Source organism: Triplophysa rosa, linkage group LG19 (assembly GCF_024868665.1).
Source record: "Triplophysa rosa linkage group LG19, Trosa_1v2, whole genome shotgun sequence".
Lineage (NCBI taxonomy): Eukaryota > Metazoa > Chordata > Actinopteri > Cypriniformes > Nemacheilidae > Triplophysa > Triplophysa rosa.
This window is the reverse complement of record NC_079908.1, coordinates 5,250,551-5,277,537: the sequence shown is the minus strand read 5'-3', so window position 1 is coordinate 5,277,537 and position 26,987 is coordinate 5,250,551. Positions and strand designations below refer to the sequence as shown.

Genomic DNA, 26,987 nt, shown 5'->3' with positions numbered 1-26,987 from the left:
CAGGTACGCCCACCTTACTTGCGTGTACATTTAGGCGGTCTTAGTCAAATCATACCACGAACTGATGTAGATTTGTGGGGGTGTGGTTACACGAGGCGTTTCAGGCAGGTCTGGGTGAGCATTCGCTTAGAATGCATCTTTTGTTCCGACACTTTAATTTTTGCAATTTTACGTGTCTAATACATGCATGGGCAACTTATAACACACCAAAGACACAGAAAAACACGTATTCGCACCATATGACCCCTATAATGCACAATGAGCTAACCAACTAGATTGCTCATTGGTAGTTCATTTTAGCTATAGCTAATGCATTACAAATGCAAGCTTTTTGTAAAGTGTTACTATGGTGACCAACCCACCAAAAACATACTTTCACTATAACAAAACCATAGTACCATAGTTTCCTAACACAAAACATCTGGTGGCAATTCATATGAATCAGTTTTGGTACGTATTAATGTATGCATTATGTATTATTACACGTATTAATTTGATTGCCCTCTATATGACCCATTCAGCTCTTGGACGGAGTCTGAAAAAATGCAGCAGTCATCTTCCCAGGAGCTTCTTTGAGGAGCTGTACTGAACATGAGAGGGGGAAGGGGAATCCACAGAGATCCAGAGATTAGAGAGAACAGGACTGGAATAAACAGTGCACCTTACAAGGGTAGTGCCAGCATATGTGTAGAGGTTAATCTATCATTGTGTTCCCACAATGTATCCACCAATTAATTATTGTTATTAAACATACTAATTATTAATTAAACATATTAAATAATGCTTATTTATAAATGCCAAACAAAGGTTTTGTGAGAGGACAAATTAGTTTGTTCAGTAAAAAAGTCATTGTCTATGGAAAGTCCCCACAAAACGTGCACATTAAATGTCTGCGTGTTCTCTGCAGAAAGGGAGGTGAAATGTGTAAATGTTTGATGGGAGTGCAGATTGCTGCTCTGATATATGGCATCACACCATCTGTCTCTCGCTGGGGCTACAAATTACATCGAAATTGTGGGTAAGGCAGAATGAAAACAGCAGCTTTTAATGTAAAATAAATATAAAGCAAAGGTTATTTTTAGTTTTAATTTATTTGTGTTGTATTAATATTAGGAATGCCCAATACTAAGCTCATGTACTCGTATTCGTACTCGTTAAAATGCTCCGATACCTCATGTGACATAACTGACTGAAATTTGCTTTGAAAGTTTGTGAAAAGCACATAATTTTTTTTTTTTTTCATAATGTGTGTAAGTTGTGTGTAATTATTCTATTTTTATTAGTCTAACTGTGTTGTGAAAAGGTACAGGCATCGGTATTGGGCATCGATATCGACGAGCACCAGAAAACAAATATCGGTACTCGTACTCAGTCTTTAAAAAATGGTATGGGTACATCCCTATTTAATATTAAAGGGTATGTTTACATGTAAATCACCATCCTGTGTGAATAATATACAGTATGTAGCTAAAAGCATCATGTTAACAGCACTTTGAAATACCTTATACAGACAGATATCATTTAAAAAGTCAGGGTATGAATATACATCACAAACATTTTGTGATGTTATCTGGGCAACATAAACTTACTTTTCAACAAAGTACACATGTCTCTGAAGGTGAACTCCTATTTTATGAGTTTTGTTGGTACTTTCATGGGTACTTTCTGAAACTCCATACTAAAAGTAGAATGATAAAAGGCATAACTAGAGCATAAAATTACACTAAACCCCATAGCAGCCTGAATATCACTGTTGTGCAATGAAAAAACAACAACAACTCAAACTATCTCAGACAAAGTTCATTCTGCAATACAATACACAAAAACTATGCAAAAAATGAATGAATGATAAAAGGAATTTAAGGTTAATGTAATGTACCAGTAACAAAAGTAACAGAAATTGAATAGTAGCACTGAATGCACTCCTAAAGCTAATCCATGACCTATGTCCTAAAACAGTCCAACCATTAAGTGCCCTTGTTGTGAACCCTACGAACCGAGGTCTATGGACATAGCTGGGTGGAAAATCAATCCCTTTTTACCAAAGCCACACAATGACAATAAAAAGGTCACGCATAATCAATATATCGAAACAGGGGTATGAAAAATACATTGTGATAAGATGAAGTATTTTAACATCACGCACCATATAAAGGGAATGTTGTGGACATTTATAATATTGGAATGGGAAATAAATAAAAAAAGATTATTAAAGCTTGCTTACAGTGCGGTCTAAATGGCAAACCGAAATGGTTCATATTTGGGAGGAGAACACATTTAGAAATAAACCACAGAAAACTGTATGAAGGTTGACGGCTAATCTTAATATTTTAAGAAATATGCTTCTTCTAAAGGTCCGGTGTATGAAATTTAGCTGCATCTAGCGGTGAGGTTACGAATTGCATCCAACGGATCACTCCACCACCACCCCTCTCTTTTGAAGCACTACGGTGGCTGACGCAGGACTAAGATGTCGTCACATTTTCGCTTCTTTGTCGAAGGAGATAACGTATTTACGAAAAGCGTTCGGTAGAGCAGTTTGTCCGTTTAAGGCTACTGTAGAAACAACATGGCAAATTTCATGCAAGGGGACCCATGGTGTATGTACTATGTAGATAGAAATAGCTCATTCTAAGATAATAAAAACATAAAGCTTCATTGTGTAAGGTCTTTATACACCTTTGAGGACATAGTTATGTATATTATATTGCATTTCTGTTAATAGATCCTCCAAAAAATGTACGCCTTGGACCTTTAATGTTGATGTGGTTACAGTAAACCGGGCTTTGATTTTTGAGGGTTTGTAGGGCATCTCACTGTCTCTCTTGCTCTCTGTAATTTAATGCTACTTACTGCGTTTAGAGCACACACAAACAGAAACACCCATGTTTAAGTAGGCCAACAACAAACGTGTGAGGAAATTAGGCTGCATTAAGCCTAGGGAAACCACCTCATTTTGCTTTTTTTTTTATTCAGCTGGAGCAATATTATGGCTTTGAATAATTATTCCAATCCCAAAATGCCCCCTGGTATCTCGATTACCAGTGCGTTTTGCATCATCCTTCAGTTATAGACCACATGAATCCCACCGACATTGGACTGATAGAAAAGCTTAGCCATGCCACATCGATTCTGGAGCCTGAATACAGCAGAGAACGATGAGATACTCTTTAGAAGCTTCATGATGCAGAGACCTGAGCCCCGGCTGTGGCTCTCGGCTAAGGGAACGTTTCATTATTGATGAGGCTCCACTCCAAGCATCTCTGCTGGGGAGGATGGTGCGGTCCAGGCTGACTCAGCATTTTGCCGTCAGCCACCCAGGCCGATCGGCCGTGTCAGCGTTTTGTGGGGCTGGGGAGGGAGAGAAAGAATGAGTTATATCATTTTGGAACCCTGTAATATTGTATTTGGACATATCCATCACTAGGCTACTGTCACTTAGAAACGTATACTAGGATAATATCTAGGACTGTGAGGTCACATGGCAATCATATAAATTCAACCTGACAATTAACACACGCTCGATATGTCTTCTCATACACACGTCTATACGCATACGTACGCCAGGCCGCTCGACTTTAATTTATTCATCTCAGGACCCAGAGGACTAATGAAATCTTAAATGCATTTCTGACGTGAACGCTTGCCTAGCCGCATTCCTTCCCATAAGCGGGGCGCAACTGACTGCCTCGGCCTCTTCAGTTTAATTAGGATTTTATCCCTCAGGGAGTCCGGCAAGAACAAATAGCGGAGAACAATGTGCACAAGCGTAGAGAGTGCCACGCCAAATCGTGTAGCATTTGCATGCCGAGCCCTTTTTAGTAATGTATCAAAAATAAATAATGGAGGTCAATAAAAGGATTACAAAACGAGGGATTGGTGAGTAAACCAAATGTGCATGAGCGCAGCCATTTTGGCTCGTCCTTCCTGTTAGCTTTAATTAAGCTGAAAACTCGATCAATTTACAGCGCTTTGTTTATGCTAGATAAATATGCCCTTGCCGTATTACACAATGCATCTTCGTTACGATCACGTTTTTCTCTCTTGAGGAACGTATTCATATTGTGGCATAATTATGCCTTAGGTAGGGGTGATTAATGTTTCAACGGATTCAATGTTTTATTCATCGCCGGCGCTGCGGCGAATGAAACCGGAGACCGACCAGGGTCGCGCGCAGAATCTTTGCAGCGAGACACGAGCGCACATCTGCTTTTTCAAACACACCAACCTCATTCAAATAGTCCTAATAAATGTAAATGTGCTCGACAGCCTGAATAATTTTGCATGGTGGTTATTTGAGCTGCGCTGGATAGGTGTGTTTCCATTAAAGCCAGTCTGACAGGTTTTGTCCCTCCCTTTAAATCCATTTATCAACATGCCTGCATCTTCATTCCACATTAAAAGAGAAGTGCATATCAGATGTAACTTACTGTCTTCCCCTATGAGTAGTCACAATGACTGAACACTCAAGACTTGGCAGACACCATGCTGTAAATCGGAGATCGAGGGGATAGGTAGCCTATACAGCGACAGTTAATTGCTAATTTCGCTGGGGTTACTATTAAACTTTCCTAATTAATGTGAGATGAGCGGTGAGGAATGGAGTTAAGGAATAGAAACGTGTATCGGGATTTAATTAGACGCCATTCAAAGCACTTCGCCTTATAGGAGACAGCAAAAGATGAGGCTTATGGTAGACACCATACAGATGTCTGTCTTTCTTAGAAATCTGAGCCAGGATAAATTCTATAAATAGATGTCCGACATGACAGTGGGCGAGTGTTTCAATCACATCTGTGGTCTTGTTAAGGTCCATTCACGCCAAGGACAATAATGTTTTAAGATTCAATATGGAGGAACAATATGGTAGTCAATGATGTCCCAGAACTGAGAATCGCCAACATTCTTTCAAATATCTTTCTTTGTTTTCAGCAGAACAAAGAAATTTAGGTTTGGAACAACTTGAGGGTGAGTAAATGATGACAGAATTTTCATTTTTGGGTGGACTATTCCTTTAGATATATATAAAATGTACATTTAGCATTAATAGAAAAATATAGTAGAGTTACAGTAGTTACAGAAAGATTGTAAATCAGACATTATATAAGGTATTAATGGTAATATTGCGAAGCTCATTTTTTGATATTCATATTTCTTAATAGCAACATTATTACAACATTCCAATGACTGTCCTACAGACATTTTTGAAATTTATATCTTGATTGATATTTTGAGTTTCACAGTTATACAAACAATGTACTACTTGTGATTCTACATTATAATATACATTTATCTTGTATATTTAATATACTTTTTATACATTTTTATCTTTGCTAGTACTTTGCTTCTCTACTGTAAAGCTGCTTTGGTACAATGCAATACTGTGAATAGCGCTATAGAAGTACATGAAGTATTGAATTGAATTGAAAAACACTGAAAGCCAGTCAAAGTTCATTTAAAATGTAAAAAATATCATATCATTATTGTCCATTGGTGTGGATACTAATGTAGTTATTGTTATAGTTGTCTTATTGGTCGTCGTGGTTCAGAAATGCATATAAATGATAACATATATAAAACTTAAACGTCCCTTTGGAAAACAGCAAATGCCAAAAGCATAAATATAAATGTTTGTACATACAAATGTATGTTATTACTGCCAATAATGATCATTATTACATGCCTCTTGAGGTCCTAAGTGATAGGATAGCCATGCTATCTTCATATCTCTTGTGTCCAGATCATTCTGTCTGTTCTTTTTCACGATAATTACAGGCTACTGATCATTATAAACCAATACTTCTTCGATCAATATGCCATAAGCATAAATCAACAGGAGAGAAGCTACAATCAATGACACAGAAGCTAAAAATAAAAATATGATACATATGAATTGAAAACATCTGCTTTGTTTATTTTTTGCCTTCTCTCACTAAATCTTATACGTGTTGTCTCCTATCTCAGCCCAATAAGCCTCCCTATGTGCTTCAATGTATTGTTGTAAACCTTACGTTTTATGAGAAGTCCCAGAACAAATGAAACAATGATGCTGGTGGAAGATCTCCATTATGGAGCGAAAACAGCAGCAGTGGCAGCAGCAGGCCTTAATGAGATCTTTGTCTGAGGAGGGCACAGCTGTTGTATTCAAAGTCACTCTCCTTCCTGCTCTCTCAGCCATCAGTTTGCAGGAACACTGGTAATGAGATTGATCCAGGTCGCTTAAAACAGAGAAGAAGGGCGCATGCAGGTGTCATCACAACCGAGAGAAGCTACATTCCAATTCATTCCAGGGTCTCAGGAAAGGACACACATTCAAACACGGCACATGATTTTGTCACTAGGGAATGAGTGGAATTTCAGGAAAATTGCATGGGGGCATTTACAAGTCAAACGTGTTGCATAAATATCCTCTTAAGAGGGGGCTTGTGTAGGGCTTACAAACTTCAAGCGTTCAAGTTCATTCTAGTATTAAATGACATTACTACAAAAAAATAAAAACCTTAAGACGTTTTAGCCAAGCAAAAAAGTAGGCTATACAGAAAACCAAATGGAAATTAGATGTGGAAAATGAAAATTTAGTCAGATTTATGTGATTTGATACACACCCCACACACAACACCTAGATTATTTAAAATTAACCATCGTTTTATTAATTTGAAAGTGTAACCATATACTTTTTTGATGGATTGATCAATGTTTAAATATAGCATGGTTAAACTATGGTTACTGTAGGTTAATTGTCCTTAAAGTACCTGTACAATAATGAAACAACTGCAAAATAATTAGGAGCCGTGTTGACCTTATAGGGCGGGGATTTACTCACATGACCTTAAAGGGCAGCAACATTTTATGAATCGCATCCAAATGAGAGAAAAGAAGGCGGGGAATAACTTGCGCTTTAGCCAATTAAACGCCGAGTTTTCCGCCAGCGTGGGCGGAAAAAACGGCACGGGACATCCCGTGGGCGGGGTCTGCTCTGACGGAGGCGGAGTTTTAACCGGAAGTGTGTGTGGACTGGGTCTCCTTGTCATTTGGCTTCAGTAGATTGCGCTGTGGAGAGAAAGACAGCAGCGGCAGAGCAGTGAGGGGAGAAGCAGTGCGCCGGTGAAAAAAAAGACAGAGACACGCAAATATAACAATGAGAACGACGAACGAACGCGTTACAGTTGATCAGTAACTAAACTAGTGCTTTGATATTGACGTCAATGACGTAGGATCGTTGAAACAAGTGATTTAAAGGTTAGCAGCTGGCTAAAGCGAGACAGGGCTGTGTCATTGAGATAGCAGGACACGTCAAGACGAGGAAAGGGAGGAAAAAACAGACATTCCTGTCGGATTACAGATCCCCAGTTTAAAATATCAGATCATCAGTTTATCGCAGGCCTTGCATTAGTATTGCGTTGCGGTAATAACCGGAACGAGTGTCTGCCCTCAGTCATCGCTTGGACCAGCCGCTAAGGTGAAAAGTCGTTTTATTTTTTCATCTTGATATACGTATTTATGATCGATCGATGATAAAATGTGTACGATGTATTTTTATAGGCGTTATCTCGCGCAGTAACGCGAGCATTAAAGCGCAAGAGCAGAATACGTCATCATTTTTCAGCTCGAGACACAGATAATATGTTCGCTCGCTGAGAAGGGAAACGATTTCTGAGGACTTTTTCTCTTAAGTGCTTTATAATTCGTTTCAAAGTCGGTATTTAAAGGCGTAAGGTACCTGGTTGCGTTATTTCTGCGTCAGAAAAATACGGCCTTTCGCTTGATATGAAGCCTTTGAGTAGTTCCTGGTGAATAAGCCGGTAGCCTGTTAGCTGCTAGCTGAAGAGAGACGTCACGAATCTATAATTAGATCCTGACAGACCTTTATAACTCGGGGATCTTTAAAAAGTAGTCTTCCATACAGCTCGAAAACCTGAACATGTCATAGATTTACAGACGATGTTGATGACATTTCCCCCCCTATTTTTGGTAACGTAGTGCTACAGTCGGTCAGTACAGTGTTTCCACGGTGTCTGTAATGTTTCAACTTCTGCTCTTGTGCAACTGCGTCATGGTGTATTTTTAAGATTAATGATGAATCTTTGTTCTTTTCCAGGACATAGGAAGCAAGTATAACTGCTGGAGCCAGGTTAAACTGGAGAACATAAATGGGGGATTACGGGTTTGGAGTCTTAGTGCAAAACAACACTGGCAACAAGTCTGCTTTCCCAGTACGAATTCACCCACACCTGCAACCGCCGCACCACCACCAGAATGCCACCGCCAACCCTGCCGCCTTCATAAACAGCACCCCTGCCGGGAATGGTAGCAGCAGCGGCTCGACCTGGCTGTTCCCGGCAGCCAGTGCCCACAGCAACATGCAAGATGAAATTCTGGGCTCTGAGAAACCCAAAGCCCAGCAACAGGAACTTCAAGAAAGCCAAGACAAGCAGCAACTCTCCCCCGGCCACCAGGAGAGCGGTATCATCTCTGAGCTGGAAAAGGCTCGCTCTGAAGAGAGCAAAGTGGAGTGCGGGTCGTCTGAGGGGACCAACGGCAAGGAGAAGCTGCGTTTAGAGTCCCCCGTGCTGACACCCTTTGACTATCAGGAGCCCTCAGGCCTGGGCACAGCCCCCCAATCCAGCAGCTCCTCCCTAACCAGTTTCAACAACTGGTCTGCTGCTATCCCCGCCACAGCTTCCACCATAATCAACGAGGACATTAGCTTCTTCAACCCGGCGGCGTCGGCCAACAACGGCCCTTTGCTGTTCCAGAATTTCTCCCACCACGTCAGCCCGGGCTTCGGGGGCAACTTCTCCCCACAGATCGGTCCGATTTCCCAACACCACCCACCTCACCCCCACTTTCAGCACCCTCACAGTCAGCACCAGCAGCATCGTCGTTCTCCGGCCAGCCCCCACCCGCCGCAGTTCCCCCACCGCAGTGCCCCCTTCGGTCAGCTGCCGCATCTCTCCAACAACCTGAGCAAGCCTCCCTCACCCTGGGGGAGCTACCAGAGCCCCTCGCCCTCTCCCTCATCCACCTCTTGGAGCCCAGGCGGGGGTTACGGCGGTTGGGGCGGCTCTCAAGGCCGCGAGTTCCGCCGTGGCCTAAATGGTGGCATGACGCCTCTCAACTCCATCTCTCCGCTGAAGAAGACCTTCCCCAACAACCACATGGCCCAGCAGAAGTACTCCCGCACCAGTCCCGGCTTCAACCCAAAGTCCTGGATGGATGAGAGAAGGAGCGAGAACATATTCCCTTTCCAGGTGCGTATATCTGTCTCATGAATAAGTAATAGTAACTACTGAAAGAATGATATATAGGGCTGGACATTTACTAGATGCGTGTTATTTTGTTAATGTTGGTGTCAGCCTGTAACTGAGAATTTTATTTATTTAATGGTAACAAAATTGCTTTAATGATGCAGTTTTTTATTTGGTTTAGTGAATTTTAAACTAATAAATTATAAATATTTATGGCGTTTTATGTTTATTGGTTGTCATAACTGCCCTTTGTCACGCAGGGCAAGGGTTGGATCAAATGTCTAGTTACATGTCTAGTTGTCTAGTATGTATGGTTTCTCAAACCCTGGTTTTGTATGTTGGTTTAAAACATCTAGTTGAAAAACCTTTTAAATTGGGTAAATTTTGTGAATTTTATGCTTCGAACCAAAAATTCTATATCATTCTTGCTGTTGTTTATAGTGGACAAAAAAGAAGTAAACTGAATAATTCGACACTAACGTCCATTCAAGGTCTACTATATAATGCTTTTTTATTAATAAAGTGGGTTCTTAGGACAAGTTTTCATACTCGCCCTGAGGAAAATTCACCGGAAGAGGAAGTGTGACACGAAGACCTGACCCGATCTGCATCGGTGTCATGTCGATGGCTTTTAAAAAACATACTTTCAACCACTAATAGTAAATTAGATCATTGTTTTGTTCATGTTTAAACAGCTCCTACTGGTCTTTGACATGATCCTGACCTAATGCAACATGCCCAGTGGCTTGAATGACTAATTCTGCCCTGCCCGTTTTGTTTTCCAAACAGCCCTGTAAGATTTTGGTTTTGGATTTTGGTAAGATCTTACATCAGCTGCTTACTATGTATCTTAGCATAAGAGCATCTAAGACAGCATCAAAGCAAATAATTAGAAGATGGTCATGGCGTTTTACCATCAAACACAATTTTAAGTGTTTTATTGCATTTTCAAAACGACACATTGACAGGGTCACTCTGTGTGATACGTGGTTAAACGTTAGTGACGGTTGAATTAATGTTGGTTACAGGAGCAGTAGTACAGCATAGTCTACGAATGAAAGCATGTCATGTGTGTGTCTACATGTGATTAGGTGGGCACAGAGGTGGATGCTTGGGCAGTATATTAAATAAAGTATTTCTTAGATAAAAGGTTTCATACTTGCATACAAAAAGACCAAGGCCACACAGCTCAGAACGAGGTGAAACGGCTAAATTGTGATGGTTTAATTTAGCATGTCTTTGTTTAATTTTCATCTGGCCTAGACCTTGTAACTTGTCCCTCACGGTTTTGTTGTCACAACCTTCATTTCATTGAATGACACTGTTGGTTTCTTATTTTTTTATAGGAATCACATATTTGTTGGTACTTTAATCTAGGGATGGGCATTTTTCAATAATTTTATATTCGAATATTTAAGCTCATAAAATACAATGAATATTCTTTTATTTAAAATAAATTAATCACAATTTCACATCAAGCTTTTAATTATCTTAAAAATAGAAAAACACATAAAACTGCATTTAAACCTGCACGGAACGGTATAATACAAAAAGAAAACATACAAAACAAAATCAACAAACCGCAATGTATACTGACAGTCTGTGATATATGGTTATCTTGTTTATTTTGTTTTATCATAAACATATAGGCTAAAACAAACAAACAAAAAGCATCCGTGTGAATTTATCTACAGGCAGTAACGTGAAGGCGAAGACCCTGTTTGAACTTCTTAGAAGGAAAATTCAGGCTTTAAGGTATGGAAAAAGGTACCAGTCTTATGTTAAGGCCAAACATTAGTTACAGTGAAATGTGCATTTTCATGTTCAAGTTGTTGAAATTAGCATTACTTAATATATTTTTAACGAACGAATATGAATTTACAAAGAACAACTGCTCCGAACAACTTATGGTAATAAATGAATTATTGTTAATCATTTAATATTACGTTGGTATTTTTATACCTAATGTAAGTAATGTTAACGAATTCTGTGGCTCCCCAGTTTTGAAACATTTTAATATGGTGATGTGAGCCGAGCATAACACAGGATCCGGGCATCCGGTGTGTAAACTTAAAATATTTAAACTAGCTTGCAAATCGAGTGAACAAAGATTTAGGAACATGTACAAATGATTTTTAATATTTTCTGTATATTATATAATCATAACAGATGAAGTGAAGAAGCGTTAAATAAGACGTGACAACTCTAAGGTCTTCTGTAGCGGTAACTTAACCCCGTGGTGACGCACGCAGTTTTTATTCTTATGAAAAATATAAATATTTGAATTGCATTTTTATTTTCGAATAGTTATTGCGGATCGAATATTCGAACATTCGTGCACATCCCTACTTTAATCACTTAAATGGTCTGATCTAAGTTCACTGTCAACCCTCATTTGTGTCAAGTTATCTTCTTGTCAAATGTCACATACGTTGCACTTAATTCCCAGGAGAAGGTGCTTTCAAGATCCTCTTATTGCGCCATGCGCGCACAAAGGTCATCATCTGGTTTGGGAACTTGGGTCAGCTGGGAGTTTTACGGTTTAGATGCGTTTAGTTTCTTGTGAAAACCAACAATCTAAAGGTATTTGATAGCGTTTGAAACCTGTGGCTCCTGCCGCTGAGAACAGGCAGCTCTTATTCGCAGCTTTTCGGTCCAGCTGGTTGAATACGTGATGTGATTCCCAGCACTGCATAATGTCGCTGGAAGTTTCCACAGGCTCTGTGTACTCTCAGCCAAGAATATCTGATGTTTGGTGTGAAAGCAAAGGCTGTCTCCGGAGGGGGGAGGACACACACACATACACGCTCACGCGTTGACAGACTCACACATGAACAGGCGCTGGCGAGATGTGTAATTAAGCAATGGCTCGGAGAGAAAATGAGAAATGGGACGTGCCATTCACGATGGTGAAGATGGGTATGGTGACGAGGTTAGATGATTGAAGACACTGTAAAGAAAACAGAAAAACAAATATGGCTGATGGGATGTGTGCCTTTTTTTACCCAAATGGGCTGTTATATGCCCAAGGCTCAATTAGCGATCAGGCTGACACGGAGACATTTTAAAGATGTTTGTTTTATTGGCAAGGCCAGCTTTTGTTTTGCTATTGATATGGGGCGCAGGTGCCCACGGCAAACAGTCATCTGTTGCTCGTCTTTATCATAGAGAACAGAGGGTTAGCCAGGGATTTGACTGCACAAATGCCCAATTTGACACACTTTCTTTTTTTACATTTCACATTTTGCACTGCATTCAGATTTGGCTTACTACATTTTGAATTTAGAGATTCACATTCAAAGCCTTGTAAAAGCGTAATTCTTTAACATTAGATACACACTCTTGCCATATTTGGCGTGGTATGTGTGTTTTTTTATGCACTTGGCTAGCCAGTTCTTTTGGTTTGTAAATTTTGCCATCGTCTTAGCTCCCTGTAATCTTCTCTAAAGTCTAGGATGGGCAGGATGCCTTATTGCAGGCATCCACATTAGGACCACAGTGCCTTGGTGGTCTTTGTGTACTGTAGAGAAACTTGTTTGTGGTGTTACATAGTCCTCAAAATGAAAATTCTGTCAGCATCTAAGGCTGGTTCAAACTACGATAACTATGAAGATAAAATTGTAAAAATGGCTCTACGGTGATTAAGAAACACAAAGGTAACAAAACAAGAGGAACCATATCGCAGGAATCACAGCAATCTTATTTCCATTTGAATTTAAAGGGTTTATACATTTACAATGATCTTGACTCGCCCTCTCGTTTTCCTGAACCAGCTTGTCTCTTTTGTTAAATGGATAGTTCACCCAAAAATGAAATTATGTCATTATTTACTCACCCTCAAGTTGTTTTAAACCTGTATACATTAATTTGTTCTGTTAAACACAAATGATGACATTTTGAAGAATGTGGGATACCAAACGTTCTGGGTCACCATTGACTACCATTTTAGTTTCTTTTCCAACTATGTAAGTCAATAGTGACCAAGAACTGTTTGGTTACAAACGTTCTTCCAAATAGATTTATCATTTCTGGGGGAACTGTCCCTTTAGGTTAAAAACAAAAGTAGACTGTTTGAGCTGTTATGTTCCGTACAACAAATCCATTTACATGGGCATTTGTATTCAAGCAATTTTCCAGCGTCTTCAGGTTTTTGCATAGTTTAGATGTCTGCTTAGATTTTGCGAAAAAGGCTAGTATGATTTTAGTCAGGCAAAGCATTTACATGACATTTAAAATCAAGTTAAATTATTGCTTTAGTCCGATTTTAAACGTACTGCATATTGTAATGGCTGTGTTGTGCTGCACTGCACTGCAATAATATAAATTTATTTTTGTACGTTTACTTATCCATTTACATTTTCGGTGTACATTTTAACAAGTAGGTTTAGCCCAGTTATCTCGATTCAGTCAGGACACCCCGAAATAAACATATGCGCAATTCCTGTGCTTATCTTTAACGCCCCTCAGTTATCTATTAAAACCTCTACCTTTTAAATGGTAGTTTGTCATATTGCAAGTCCTCCAATGAAAAGAGGCGTGAAATAGACGCAATACCGCAACGGTCATGGTCATTTTGTGCCTTCTCTCTGATCGGGACCTCTTTCTACACTTTAATTACTTTATCAGCAGTCAATTGCGCTCCCCCGTGGAAAGTTTCCATACCCCCTGCTTCTCCAACCGTGTGAAAAGACCGGATTAATAGGCTTTAGAGTGATTTGATGTCGACAGCTTTGAAATACCTTTTGCTCCTACAAAAAAACACAAAGTCAAGCCTTCGCTGCCCACCCATCCCCCGTCTCCTTTTTATTAGTTTAGCCATGACATTTCAGATTAATGTCGGCCCTGAAAAAACTGCGACGTGTCGCGGGGTGTTTCATCAAGGTCCATTTCCGAACGCTCTCGGTTGACTTTTTCATATCGTTTGAACTTTGATGACCTGAAAACATGCCCGCGGTGGGTGCAGGCTTTTGAGTCAGCAAGCCTTGCACCAGGCTAATTATAGTTAAACCCGAAATAGCTTTCACGTTAGCAGGATATGCTTATTAACACCTTTTTAATGAGACATGGTTCATAGAATGCAGCCCGGACGTTTTTTTTTTTATCAGCGATGGGTTCCATCTTTATGGGGTTGGTCCTTCATCAAAGAGCTCTTAGCGGAGTGTAGTGTGCGCCATGCGCCGATTCTGAAGATGGCCTTTGGCCTGCTCTCGTGTTCTGAATCAGCGTGCCAGCCCTGCGCTGTAGCATACGTGCCCTGCGTGAGCTCACAGCCACTCTAAGCTGAGGGGGATGAGTGTGTTGCTCTGAAGATCCCAGCAGATGCCGGATTGTGACTGAACATGAGCAGATTGTGCGGTTAATCACGGCACCTTCCAGACTAGTTGGGCGCTCGACAAAACAAGCTGCTACGTTGAAGCTCAGGTACACTACATTACCTGAGCCCAGGCTATGAATTATTTGTGTTATAATGAGCGAGTATTGTGTTTAACCTTGGTGTGTTGTTTTGTTCGTTTGTTAGGCAAAAACATGTTTGGCATTAATGGTAATGATACCACTTGGTCAAAATTATTATGTATCAACTGTAGCTCAGTCGGTAGAGTATTGTATTAGCAGCACAGAGGTTGTGGGTTCAATTCCTAGGGAACACATGAAAAATAAATAGGCTAACTGAATTGTTTTAGTTCTGAAACATGCTCTTCATAAAACACGATTATTAAAATTTTTATCCAGTTTAATATTCAAAGACAACTGTAAGCAAGCAGTTTGTAGATTTCCTTTCCATAATATTCCAAACACTGTGGATCTGTGGTGCTATCAAAACATTGCTCTGTTTGTTTGACTCCTGAACAGTCAACATTGGCTCAACCAATGGTTTGTGTATGATGATCTGTTTGTTGACCAGTGGTAAATGGGCGGAGCGTCTAAAAAACATGTTTGAAAACAGTAATTAAAGTAAAATTACACATAAAGAAGACCTTGATTTGGTTATTCTAAACTTGGTGGTGGACAGAATAGTGAAGAGTGTTATACATTAGGGGCGATGTGTTTAAAAAAATGTATCGATAATCGACTTTAAAATCATCGCGATATCCGAAAATATCGGGTGTGTTTGACTTCATGCAACGTTGCGCAGACGATCAATCTGAGGATACGGACCGGGAGGGAATTCGTTCCGGACCCGCGAAGTGTCAAACAAACACACGCACAGGCGCGCCACACGCACAAACAAGTGTTGCAGTGACTTCTTTCATCAGGTAAAGTGCGTAGATAAACCATAGCTTTTATGCAGTATAAAAATGTTGCAGGTTTCCTGAAATTTCATCCTACCTGTCAGATTATCCTACCAGGCATGCGCATATCAATGTTACGTCATTTTTTTTGCGCTATAAAATAATCCTACCTGTTTATTTTATACTGCTACGGGAATATGATAGTGTGTTTTCGTTGTTAAACCATTATACATATTATTTAATACCTATAGTACAATTTGATTGGGTGTTGCGCTGTAAATGAATCCTACATGTTTCTTTTATGCTGGTAGGATAATCTGACAGGGTATTTACACTGTAAATTTATTTTATGTGTTTATTTTAAAATGGTAGGACTATCTGACAGGGTATTTTGCATTGTGAAATCATCCTACCTGTTTATTTTGTCGATGTGGTTTAGATCATATTAAGTTTTGCCCTGCGTTAGGAAAATCTGACAGGGTAGGACAATTCGAACACCGATACAGCCCGCGAACATGAGGTTTTGCTTTGCCAACGCAGCTCGTCCTTTCTCTTGGTCTAACGTTATCTGTGCAGCGACCGGCAGAAAACAGCAGCCTGACCGAACACAACAGCGTTTCCAAAATTCTGTCACTGTTACTGACTGCCTGGGCATATGAACATTAAAGTTCACGCTAAAGCCTACATCGCATGATAATGTTATAATGCGTATTTTCCATTATTATCAATTATCGTCTGGTATCTGTCTGTTGTAATCGACATCGGGATATTTGCAAGACATCATCGATATACGATAACATCGTCACATCGCCCAGCCCTAATATACATGACATGTTTATAGGGAAAGTTAACCCTAAAATGAAAATTCTGTTTCAGTTGCTCATCCTCTTGTCATTTCAAACCTGTACAACTTTCTTTCTTCTGCAGAACACAAAACATATATATTTTTACAACTTTGGTAACCAAACAATGGCGGAACCCATTCACCCATGCATCGGTTTTGTGTCCATACAATAGAAGTGAATGGGTACCTCCGTTGTTAGTCTACCAACATTCTTCAAAATATCTTCTTTTGTGTTCCATACAGGTTTGAAATGACAAGAGATGATGACAAGAATATTTATTTTAAGGTGAACTGTCCCTTTAAAGGCGCAGTTCTTGATTAACAGCGGCCACTAGTGTTGTATTATAGATTTGCCACGAATCACTCAGTCCAAACACGACGGTGGCCGCCACAGTACAAAAAGATGTCGTTCTCATGTTGATGCAGAGAAGAGATTTTGCGGGCATTAGAAAGACTGAAGAAAGAGCGATGTCTTGTGTATTACATAAAATAAAAGGTTTGTGGATTTTAAGTTTAAAAAGAAGGATAAAAGTCAGGCAGGAGCTAGGACCTGCGTTAATATTATAAAAACTTTCCAGCAGAGACGCGTTAAGACCCGTGGTACTAAGGCTTTTAGCAGAGATACTCACAGATATCTATGGAGATACTTTCCAGCAGAGAGAGACGTTGGAGAGAAAGATCGTCTAAAAATCACCCCCGAGGATGCTTTAATTCGAATCAGTACGTGAGTAACATACCAAGATATGTTGTTGTAATATTAGCTGTGTGACGGAGCAGTTTTGAGTGTCATTGTTTATCTGGACCGCTTTAATATTATACTCGTCCAGATGCTTGAGAGAGAGAGAGAGAGCGCGTTGGAGCTGAAACTGAAACTGGAGAGCAAGCGAGAGCGCGTTTTACTCTTTTACTCAATGATGAATAAACTTTCAGTTAATCCGCGGGTCACATGCGTTCCGCACCGGAGAGCACGATTCGTACGGATCACGGATCATCCTGCAATCCGTTTCACCACGATACCGCAGCGGAAAGGAAGAGGAAACGCGCGTTGTAGAGTTGTTTGTCCGTTTAGGGCTGCTGTACAAAACATGGCGGCAAATTCAATGTATGTAGGGCTGCTCTGTATGTAGATATAAACAGCTTATTCTAAGGTATTACAAACATAATGGTTCATTACGTGAGGTCTTTATACACCTCTGAAGAAATAGTTTTGTATATTATATTGCATTTCTGTCAATAGATCCTCCTAAAAATGCTGTATTGTTCCTTTAATACGTGGCCTAATTTTGTGATCACATTGTCTGGTGTAGTTTTAACAAAATGTTGTGGTGTGTCATCAGCTAAAGTATAACTACCTCATTGAACTACCTCTTTGATTTAAATCCGAATGACCTTTTTCATTTATCTGCCTTGTTCATCCAACAGTTATCTCATAGTCTTTATATAATATAACATTTATCTAATCCTATAGCTCCACTGGTAGAATGCCAAATGGAATCGAAGTCTGTTGAACATTTTATCAAGCTATTTCTTGCTTTACCTGCCAGTTTGTTGACCATTTAGATTACATCAATCATTAGAGTTGTCATGTAATCCTGAGGTTGAGTGAATAGATGTTGACACTTATTCAGATTATGTTTGGGTCTAGTGCCTCTGTTGCATTTCTCAGTTGTTGCTGTTTTTCTTGATTCTTTGAAAGAAACAAAAGAGCAACATCTTGAAGTGTATTGTAAATGAAAGGGATACTCCCAGCGAGCTTAGGGATATGAGAAATGCCATCATTGTTTTTTGCTGCCCATCTGATACCCATTGTCATCTTCCCCTCCCTCACAGGATCGTCCCAGATCATTCGATGGCTTCAACATGCATTCTCTGGAGAACTCTCTGATTGACATCATGAGGGCCGAGCAAGACACTCTAAAAGGTAAAATAAGAGTCTACGGAAGTAGATTGTGTGTCAAAGTACCGTACTGGTGGCCAAAAACCTTTGACCCATCAGCAGTTTGATTTATGCAGCAACAAGTGTGTGATTTTGCGTGGCTTTTACTCCAGTGACACTGCCAGGTGTTTGTTGTTTTAATGCTACAGAGCTTCTGGTCTCTCACCGATACTGGTGGACCAGGTTTTTATTATTTTAAGCTGTTTCATATGGTCTGTGGTAGTTGACAATTGATGGAAAGAAATGGTTGTGGAGGACTTACCCTTGAAAACAGCAATAAATGCAATGAATGAGCCCAAACAGTTCTTTCAAATGTGTGTTAGGTTGTGTTTCGGAACAGGCATTACGTCTCTTTTTGCGGTAACTGGTGTTGGCTACAGGCGCCTGTTATTCCCCAGTTGAACAACGTAACGACGTAGATGAATTAACAGGCAATAAAACCATTTTGCACACTTCTTAGTCGTCTTTTCTGTTACTGGGTCAATGACATATATAACGACCACTTATCATGTGGTGTGACCAATAATATCAGGGAGTTTTAAAGTTTGCTTAAAGCCACAATATGGAATATTTGGACCGCTAGATGGCGCACTTTTGAAACAACAACAAAAGGCGAAGCTAAATGACGTTATGTAGGAGAGTGGAATTATTCGACATGTCGTTTTCACCATCCAGAGGTGTATGGAGATCGCCCATCATGTTCACGGACGAGGTAATGAATTCATTTTATTTTATGTCATTGTAATGAATTGGCTTGCAAGAGACGTGGAATGTAATGCTACGTTAGCCCGCGACTGATATTGGACTTTGTCCATTGATTTGGTAGCGTAATGCTACACAGTTTTACCTGTTTAAAACAGTCATACAGTTGTCGTTACGCAAGTAAAACGTAAGTAAATTTGAACGAACCCACAGCATTTACAAGTAACGTTATTGGCTACATATTTTTGTGCGACATATACTGTATTTCATAGGGTAACTGCATTCATAACTATTTAAATAATCTGTGCATGAGTATTTCATGTACAATAAAAAAATGCTTACCTGTCTATTAAAACACATGCGAGAGCGGAGTCTCTGTCCAGTCCAAGTTTGTCGCGAAGCTCTCTCCATTTAGAAAACGCCACGCCGATATTAATCCTTTTTTTATTTCTTCGTTTGTCCATAAGCCTACTTGCCTCATTTTGGCCTAAGTTTACACTTTTTTTGGGTTTCCTTTACTCGCCAAAGAGTAATCGTGATCCATAATAACAGAACAACAGATGCTGCGTCCCAGATCCTGTATAACCACTTCCGCATTTGCGTGTTGCCGTAGTTTCTATTTGCTGTAGTTCTCAATTCGAGCCCGAATCAGATCCGGAAAATGAAGATGATCAAGCCGATACATCAACTTTGCCAGCGCGACTTGAGCAGGATGTAAAGCAGGGGTCTTCAACTACTTTTCTTTGAGGGCCAGACTCCAAAAGTATAAATAGGATGCGGGCCAGTTTTTTTTTTTACCATATCCTCTTTTCTTCTGTTATTTTGTATTTCTGTTATTTATTTCGTTTTGTTCCTTTTATACTATTTTTGTTGCTGTTACTTATAGGCCATATATTAAAACATGCACACAAATATTGCATCCAGTATTTGTGCCTTTTCATGATATTAAATTAAAAGGGATATTGTCTTTTTAACTGTATTTTATATTCCTTAATGCCTTACTTTACCCCAAAATTGCTACTAATTTACTCACCCACAGTTCTCCAGTACATCCAAGATGTGGGTGGCATTGTTTTTTCAAGAAGATATTTCTGAAGATATTTGGTTGAATGAATTAAAGTTAAATCAATAAAAGTAAAAATGCAAATACATTCAACACAAAAGTAATCCCTGCCCCTTGTGACGTTAAATTTGCGTCTTATAAAGCGAGTCAATTGATCTGTGCAAGAAACTGAACGCTATTATCACATCTTCGGGTGAATTCCGATCGCATTCATGTGCCCCACGCACTTATAGGGCAGATTCTTTGTATAGTGCGAGTTCTGGGGGAGATGAACAGCTGTTTTTCGTAAATATAGCCGGTATACATAATGAATGCAGTAATAAAAACAACACTGTTTTCCCCTTATCTGAGACAACCGTTCACATGGTGTACCCTTCCTACAGTTAGCCTACTTTCAAGGGCACAAAACGTGTTTTAGAACGCGATCTATTGCGTGCGCAAACCGATTGCCTGTGGCCGTGCAATGCATTGATGATTATAACGTTGTAAATAACATTAAGTTTCTTGGACTGACCGATCAAATCGCTTTATAAGACGTAAATCATTATGAGCCGCGGGAATTACTTTCGTATTGAATGTAGCAGCGTTTTGGGCTTTTAAAGACGTGGCATCTCAGGACGACGTGCATTTAAAGCACACCGTTCTTAAAGTCTCTCCACTTATTTTAAATGTTAAGGCGGGCCAGGTAAAGATGATTGACGGGCAGTTGACTAGCCCTGATGTAAAGGATTGGTAAGGTTTTTTAAAAAATATTATGTTAAATAGTTAAAAACTATAGCTAACTGTTTTACCTTTTATATGCAACATTATAAAGATTTGCCGTTAGTGATCAACCAGTGTTACGGCATGTCTCGTCGCGACTCAACAAAGACAATAAACCCCATTATAAACACAACATTTGTTGCCTCTAGTTGGAACATAATTACTGATTATTAGGACTTATGTTGTCTTTTTTCACGTTGCGCACGTTTCTGAATTTGCAGATCACACAAAGAAACAACATGCGCTACAAACACACGACAAACTCAACTCGCGTTAGTCCGTAACAAAGTTTTTTACAATGAAAATATACTTACAGGCTGCGAATCTGAAGTGCCAGACTCTCCTTGCGAAGTTGTAATGGTTGGAATTGCCCCACTTTTTAACAAAAGCTTTCGTGCACAGCCGGCCTTGATCTCTCCCAGGTTCATGAAGCAATCATCTGTGAAATGCGCTGCACACACTTGAATATTCGGATTGTATTGTTCTGGAACAGTATTGTAAATAAAATGTAACCATTCATTTTTAGTTGTCTCATCTTTTGGAAGGGCAAACAAGGAGGCTTTCTTTTCATAATGAAACACAAAGCGTCTCCACGACATTGCTGCGGCGGCGACAGTATAATGAGATTTACAAGTACGCCCACCTTACTTGTGTATACATTTGGGCGGTCTTAGTCAAGTCATACCACGAACTGACGTAGATTTGTGGGGGTGTGGTTACACGAGGTGTTTCAGGCAGGTCTGGGTGAGCATTCGCTTTTTAGATAGAATGCATCTTTTGTTCTGACACTTTAATTTTTGCAATTTTACGTGTCTAATACATGCATGGGCAACTTATAACACACCAAAGACACAGAAAAACATGTATTTGCGCCATATGACCCCTTTAAGGCCATGACAAATTCTTAGATGAAAAATATTAAACTCAGTTAATAAATTTTTTTAATCTGCATTTATTTGTAGTCCACCTTCTTAATGTTTGAATAACTGAAATATATTATTATTAATTTGTATTTTAAAATTGGCATGTCGAAAATCCTTATACGTCATTGACCCTTCTACTTTCTTTTTCTACTTTTGTGTTTTTGCGATTTTCTTGATATTGGTGTTCAGTTTTTTGTTTGAGAGGGAGCAGCTGTGAGAAGCTGCCCATTAGCGCTGAATCATTGCACACACACACGCAAACAGAGCGAGGAAAAAGATAAAACTCTCTGTTGACCTACAAATGGATGTGTGTCAGTGCAGCAGAGCTTATCCAGTGCTGCTTTCTAGGGATGTAACGATTCACTCAGCTCACGATGCGATGCGATTCACGATTCTGATCTCACGATGCGATTTATTCACGATTTACTCACGATTTATTTTTAAAAAATGAGTTCAAACAAATTAGAAATGAACAACTTCCCTTGCATTATTTCTTAAATGCTTTACGTTTCTTTGCATAATAAAATAGTTTTATTTCAAATAACAAAAGTAAACTGCAATTTTATAACAAATTAATAATAGAAAAAGTCTCTTTAATATAAACAAACTAATACTGTCTGTGCTTTTCTTGGATTTTTTTGCATTTAAGAAATATCAGCATCCACGTTTAGGTTTGCAGTGAAAATAGCGGCCCCTGCTGTTCAAAGAATGTATTGCGATTCAGTTCAAGCCTCAACCGAATTGAATCGTCACTCATTATAACCGATTTTCAACCGGCTCACGGTGAATCGTTACATCCCTACTGCTTTCACATTTTAACAAACACTTCAGTTTGACTTTGGCTATTTTGGAATTGTTTATTGTCAATGTGTAGACAGAAATAAGCTTTTTCATTTTTGTATTCGGTGACTCTGAAGTAACTGATGTTCAAACATGCGATGGAGGAAACGGTTTCATTATGTTTATTGTTATAAAACACATCGCACGAGATTAGCATTATCTGGGGACCTCGTGTGATTTATAAATGACCTCCCCACATCAGTATTTCATGTGACGCATTCGCAAGGAATGATTTTACTCAAATTTACTGACTTATTTCCCGGATGTGATGGCTTTGCGTATAGTTTGCATAGCCTATAGTTGTATTGCGTACAAAAATTAGAAATACAAAATTAATATGCACAGTACACAGATATACATTATGTAAACACAAACCTTTATTCTGGATGCGATTAATCGCGATTAATCGTTTGACAGCCCTAATATATATATATATATATATATTATATATCATATAATAGTAATATATATATATACAGTATATATATATATATATATGCGCAAATGCGCACATGCATCTATTCTACCCAAATGAGCATGGTGAAAACACAAAGGAGCACAGTCTAACATAATATTATTTTATAGTTATTTACTCATTACTTGTTGTTATGCATAAACTATGAATGGTCGAATTTCATCAAACTGATTGGAGTGCTGATTGATGTACTCGGCCTCTTTTTGTACCTGAGGATGATGGCCTCTCTGACTGCGGCGGTTCTCCACCCTCCTCCGCTGGCCTCCCTGCATTGTCTTTGGTCGATATTAATCAACATTTCATTTCGACAAATAAGAATATCCTAAACTTAAAGCCTGAAAAAGAATCTGCGTGCACATGGGACTTTTTAACGTGGTGCTGTAAATGGACTTGCTGCACCTAACCTAATGCGGTTACTAATGTCGTTAATGTGACGTAATCACCTCAGGGGTCACGATCGAGGGGGAGGAAATGGCTTTTTATTTGCCTGGTTTTATTTGAACTTAAGTAATATTTTTATATTTTGTTACACTTATTGATTACATACGCTATTTATAATAATAAAAAATGATTTCTGGAAATCATCTTGTGACCCCCACTTTGGTAACCCCTGCGTTAGAGGGTGAGCTTGACCTTCACTTTCCAATCAGAATCCCTTCATAAAGGTGGTTGTTGGTGGTGTACTCATCACATTTGATTGCTGACTTTCATTCAGAGGCTCTACGTATTTTTGCATATCCAACAACCTGTTGGATAAAGTCTTGTCCTCGAATATTCATGCAGAATTACATGGGTTGCACCTTTCATGTTGACTTGAAACAGACACATTTAATGTCATATGACATTGTTATATCTTCAGGTTCATGCGTGCCTTAATTGCAATAATGTGGCAATTGTTGCATGTTGCTTTTTGGTTTCAAAGCTTCATTTGAAGCACATTAACTTCACTGTGTGCGTACTTATCTGCTACATGCATGGCACGCTCACCTGTGTATACATTACTGCCATTCAATATCCAAATTAGGGCAACTCTTCAGGGTCAACAGAGAAGTGCTGCACCCCCAGAAGCAGGCGGGTGACCCTGCAGACACCATCCCAGTGAGGCAGAGATGACCAAACAAGAGGCAGGGGAAGAGAAATAGTCCACCGTTCAAGTTGCTTTGAATAGCTTCCAGCATTGTCCTTCAGCTTGTACAAAAGCTCTCTGTTCCCTCCTAAGCAACAACATGGTGTGACAGCCCCAGCCACCAGACTGTTCTTTGAGTGAACAGGAAGGGGGGTTGCCACTGTGCCCCTGGAGTGAAAGACCATACCAGCCGTGCTGGTTTTACTCTGTTTCCTCTCATTCTGATATGGGGGACTGTATGAAAGTGATCTTGATCCGGGAGAGTGTTGTGATACGCCAGAAGTACATTCTGGTGTATCGGGGAGTGTTGAATATAACACAGGAAACCTTGCAAACATGCCTTTTTTTATGCTTGTTTTCTTTGGGGCAGTAGTGTGGTAGGGTTTTGTTTCAGTATGTTTCCTCAATAGGGTGGTGATCTGGTCTTGACTGAGAGTCATTTTGGGGTGTCTGTTATTGTGTTCTTATGTACCAAGCTTAACTCTATTCCGTACATTCAAATTGGTGTGTAAACTCAAAAACTGGAGGCCGATCACACTGCCGTGCATTAACACGAAGCACGTGTTGGCTGGGCCAGATGTGCTTTGTCATTTCACGAATCCAGCTGATTTATACCCTCCTCTCTCAAAGGTCGCCTCGGATTCACCCATCCAGGAGGAGACAGCCCCTTGCCCATAAACGGTATGTACATGTACTTTATTGGTTTGGTGTCTTAGTGGCTCAGGCAGAAGGGTGGATGGATGGGGCCCAGTGAGCCACGTGTTGACACAGTCAGCAAGATTAGCTGCACGTTGTGCCTAGGAAGTGCTAACCTTGATTTAGCTGTAGTCTTCGCTGGAGAACTTTGTCTCATTTATTAGTCATTCGATTTGCTGCTCTTTTAGTGGAAACATTTATTTGCATAGATTTGAGACACGTGGTGTAATGCAGATGTTTATAATTTTTCACCCCAAATAAGACAAATGAAGCATGAAGGATATGGAGGTTCTGCTTATGGTTTCCCATTATCCTCTGGCTGTTTTTTTAAATATACACCTGAGCATGACTGAAAATATATGTTTATTTTTTTCATAAATAGTGGGTTCTTTTAAGAAATGATGCCTTAACAAAGTTATATAGCATACAGCTGTGGATAAAATTAGGAGACCATTTCAAAATTATTGAAAAATTTTCTGAATTTACTATTTATAGGTATGTGTTTATGTAAAATGATCATTTTTGTTTCATTCTGTGAACTACTAACAATATTTCTCCCAAATTTCAAATAAAAATAGTGTCTATTTGCATTTATTTGCAGAAAATGAAAACTGGAGAAACAGGTCTGTTCTGTATTTTTTCAGACCTCAAATACTGCAAAGAAAACAAGTTCATATTCACTTTTAATCAACACAACAGTCATATTTGTACATGTATGTAGGAAAAGTTCAAAAAATTATTTTTATGTGATAACTGTGATTTATATAGAGTTTTTCATGTGTCTTGTCATGCTGCCAGTCTTTCACATTGCTGTTGAATGACTTTGTCACTCCTGAGGTTTGATTTTGTTGAAATTCTACAGACACTGGACTGGAATGCTGATTAAATTAGAAATTTGGAGTGGTCTCATCATTTTTTCCACGGCTGTATATGCATGTATTACTTGGGAGTAAGATCAATCAAGCTTGTTAAGATAAACGTGACTCATAAGGATTTCCACACTGTAAGAAAAAAAAACGTAATTTTACAGGTTTTTTTTCGGTTATCTACAGGTTTCTATTTGTATTTTGGAAATGAGGTCAAAAAAACATAACATTTCAGAAAAAGACTGCAAATTTACAAGAAAGCCGGGGGAAAACTATTTATTATATATCATATCCTCATATCCTTTCATTTTAAAGGAACAAACTGTTATTTTACGGTTTATTTCTGTCGCTCCAGCTGTTTTTTACAGATTTTTTTTACAGTGTAGGTAAAACTTGGTTCTAAGTTCAAGGGTGACAAAATAAAAGGAACCTTTATGCCTGTTATAACATATCAGATATTCTTTTAGCGTCTCAGTGTACAGTGTTAAAATAATTAAAAGGTATAAATTGCTTAGGTATTTTGCTTACAAAATTCCAGATGTTACTGCAAAAAAAAACATAAATATATATTAAATAAAAATATTTTCTGTATGTTATTGCAAAAGAAATAAAAAGCCACCATATTTATGTTGTTGCTTATTTTGTATCTCCTGCAAAGTCATTACTGATATATTGTGAATGTATAATGCATGTTGGCCAGCCCTTCTTTTAAGGTGTTGTCTTAGCTAAACAGCTCATAGCTCTGAAATCTTTCACAATAAAATCACTATAGCATGCTTCAAAAACATGTACAAACAGCATTCAAAATGTAGCATGATTCCAGTGAGTCACTGTTCACGGCTCTGACATGAGATCAGTTTGGACATGTAGGCTGAATTACACAAGGCCGTCCTTGTAAAATGAGTTTATTTCTTCTTCAGTCACTGAGAATTTAGTTGACGATTTAGATAAACAGTTTGAGTCTATAACAGCATTGGTACGTTTGCTGTGTTTTTCATGTCCTTTGTGAAACCATATAATTAAACAACTTATCCCTGTCACGTAATACGACACTTACTCTTGTTTACAACATGTGGAATTGATCATATTAGGAATAAAAGACTTGTTAAACATCTTTTATATGGTTTAATCAGTCTCGTTCATGGGGATGTGTTTCTTCAACTGTGATCATCTTATTTTACATGCAGCGAGGAATTATGGGAGGCGACGAGGTAAAGAAAACTTTTAACAATCCAAATGAGCACAAAGACTATAAACTACAATCTATAATAAATAT

At 39.0% G+C, this 26,987-nt stretch overlaps 1 protein-coding gene and 1 long non-coding RNA gene across 5 annotated transcripts in view; one reads left to right on the top strand and one right to left on the bottom strand.

The window, feature by feature from the left end:
- Positions 1 to 1,206: 1,206 nt before the first annotated feature.
- Positions 1,207 to 7,820, bottom strand: LOC130569906 (uncharacterized). The gene is made up of 3 exons (XR_008964904.1): positions 7,721 to 7,820; positions 6,012 to 6,218; positions 1,207 to 3,351 (listed from the first exon to the last, which is right to left on the bottom strand). It is a non-coding gene; the product is annotated as an uncharacterized LOC130569906 (long non-coding RNA).
- The window catches only part of cpeb4b (cytoplasmic polyadenylation element binding protein 4b), a 30,350-nt gene continuing 10,394 nt past the window's right edge, over positions 7,032 to 26,987 (top strand). The window contains exons 1-5 of one of the 4 annotated variants that reach the window (XM_057359812.1): positions 7,032 to 7,459; positions 8,099 to 9,251; positions 18,153 to 18,243; positions 24,780 to 24,830; positions 26,899 to 26,922. In XM_057359812.1, coding sequence (XP_057215795.1) covers positions 8,151 to 9,251; positions 18,153 to 18,243; positions 24,780 to 24,830; positions 26,899 to 26,922 — 1,267 coding nt within the window. In that variant the 5' untranslated portion in view covers positions 7,032 to 7,459; positions 8,099 to 8,150. Of the gene's footprint in view, positions 7,460 to 7,872; positions 7,992 to 8,098; positions 9,252 to 18,152; positions 18,244 to 24,779; positions 24,831 to 26,898; positions 26,923 to 26,987 lie in introns of those variants that run through there. The other 3 variants (XM_057359813.1, XM_057359814.1, XM_057359815.1) reach the window with 3 other exon arrangements.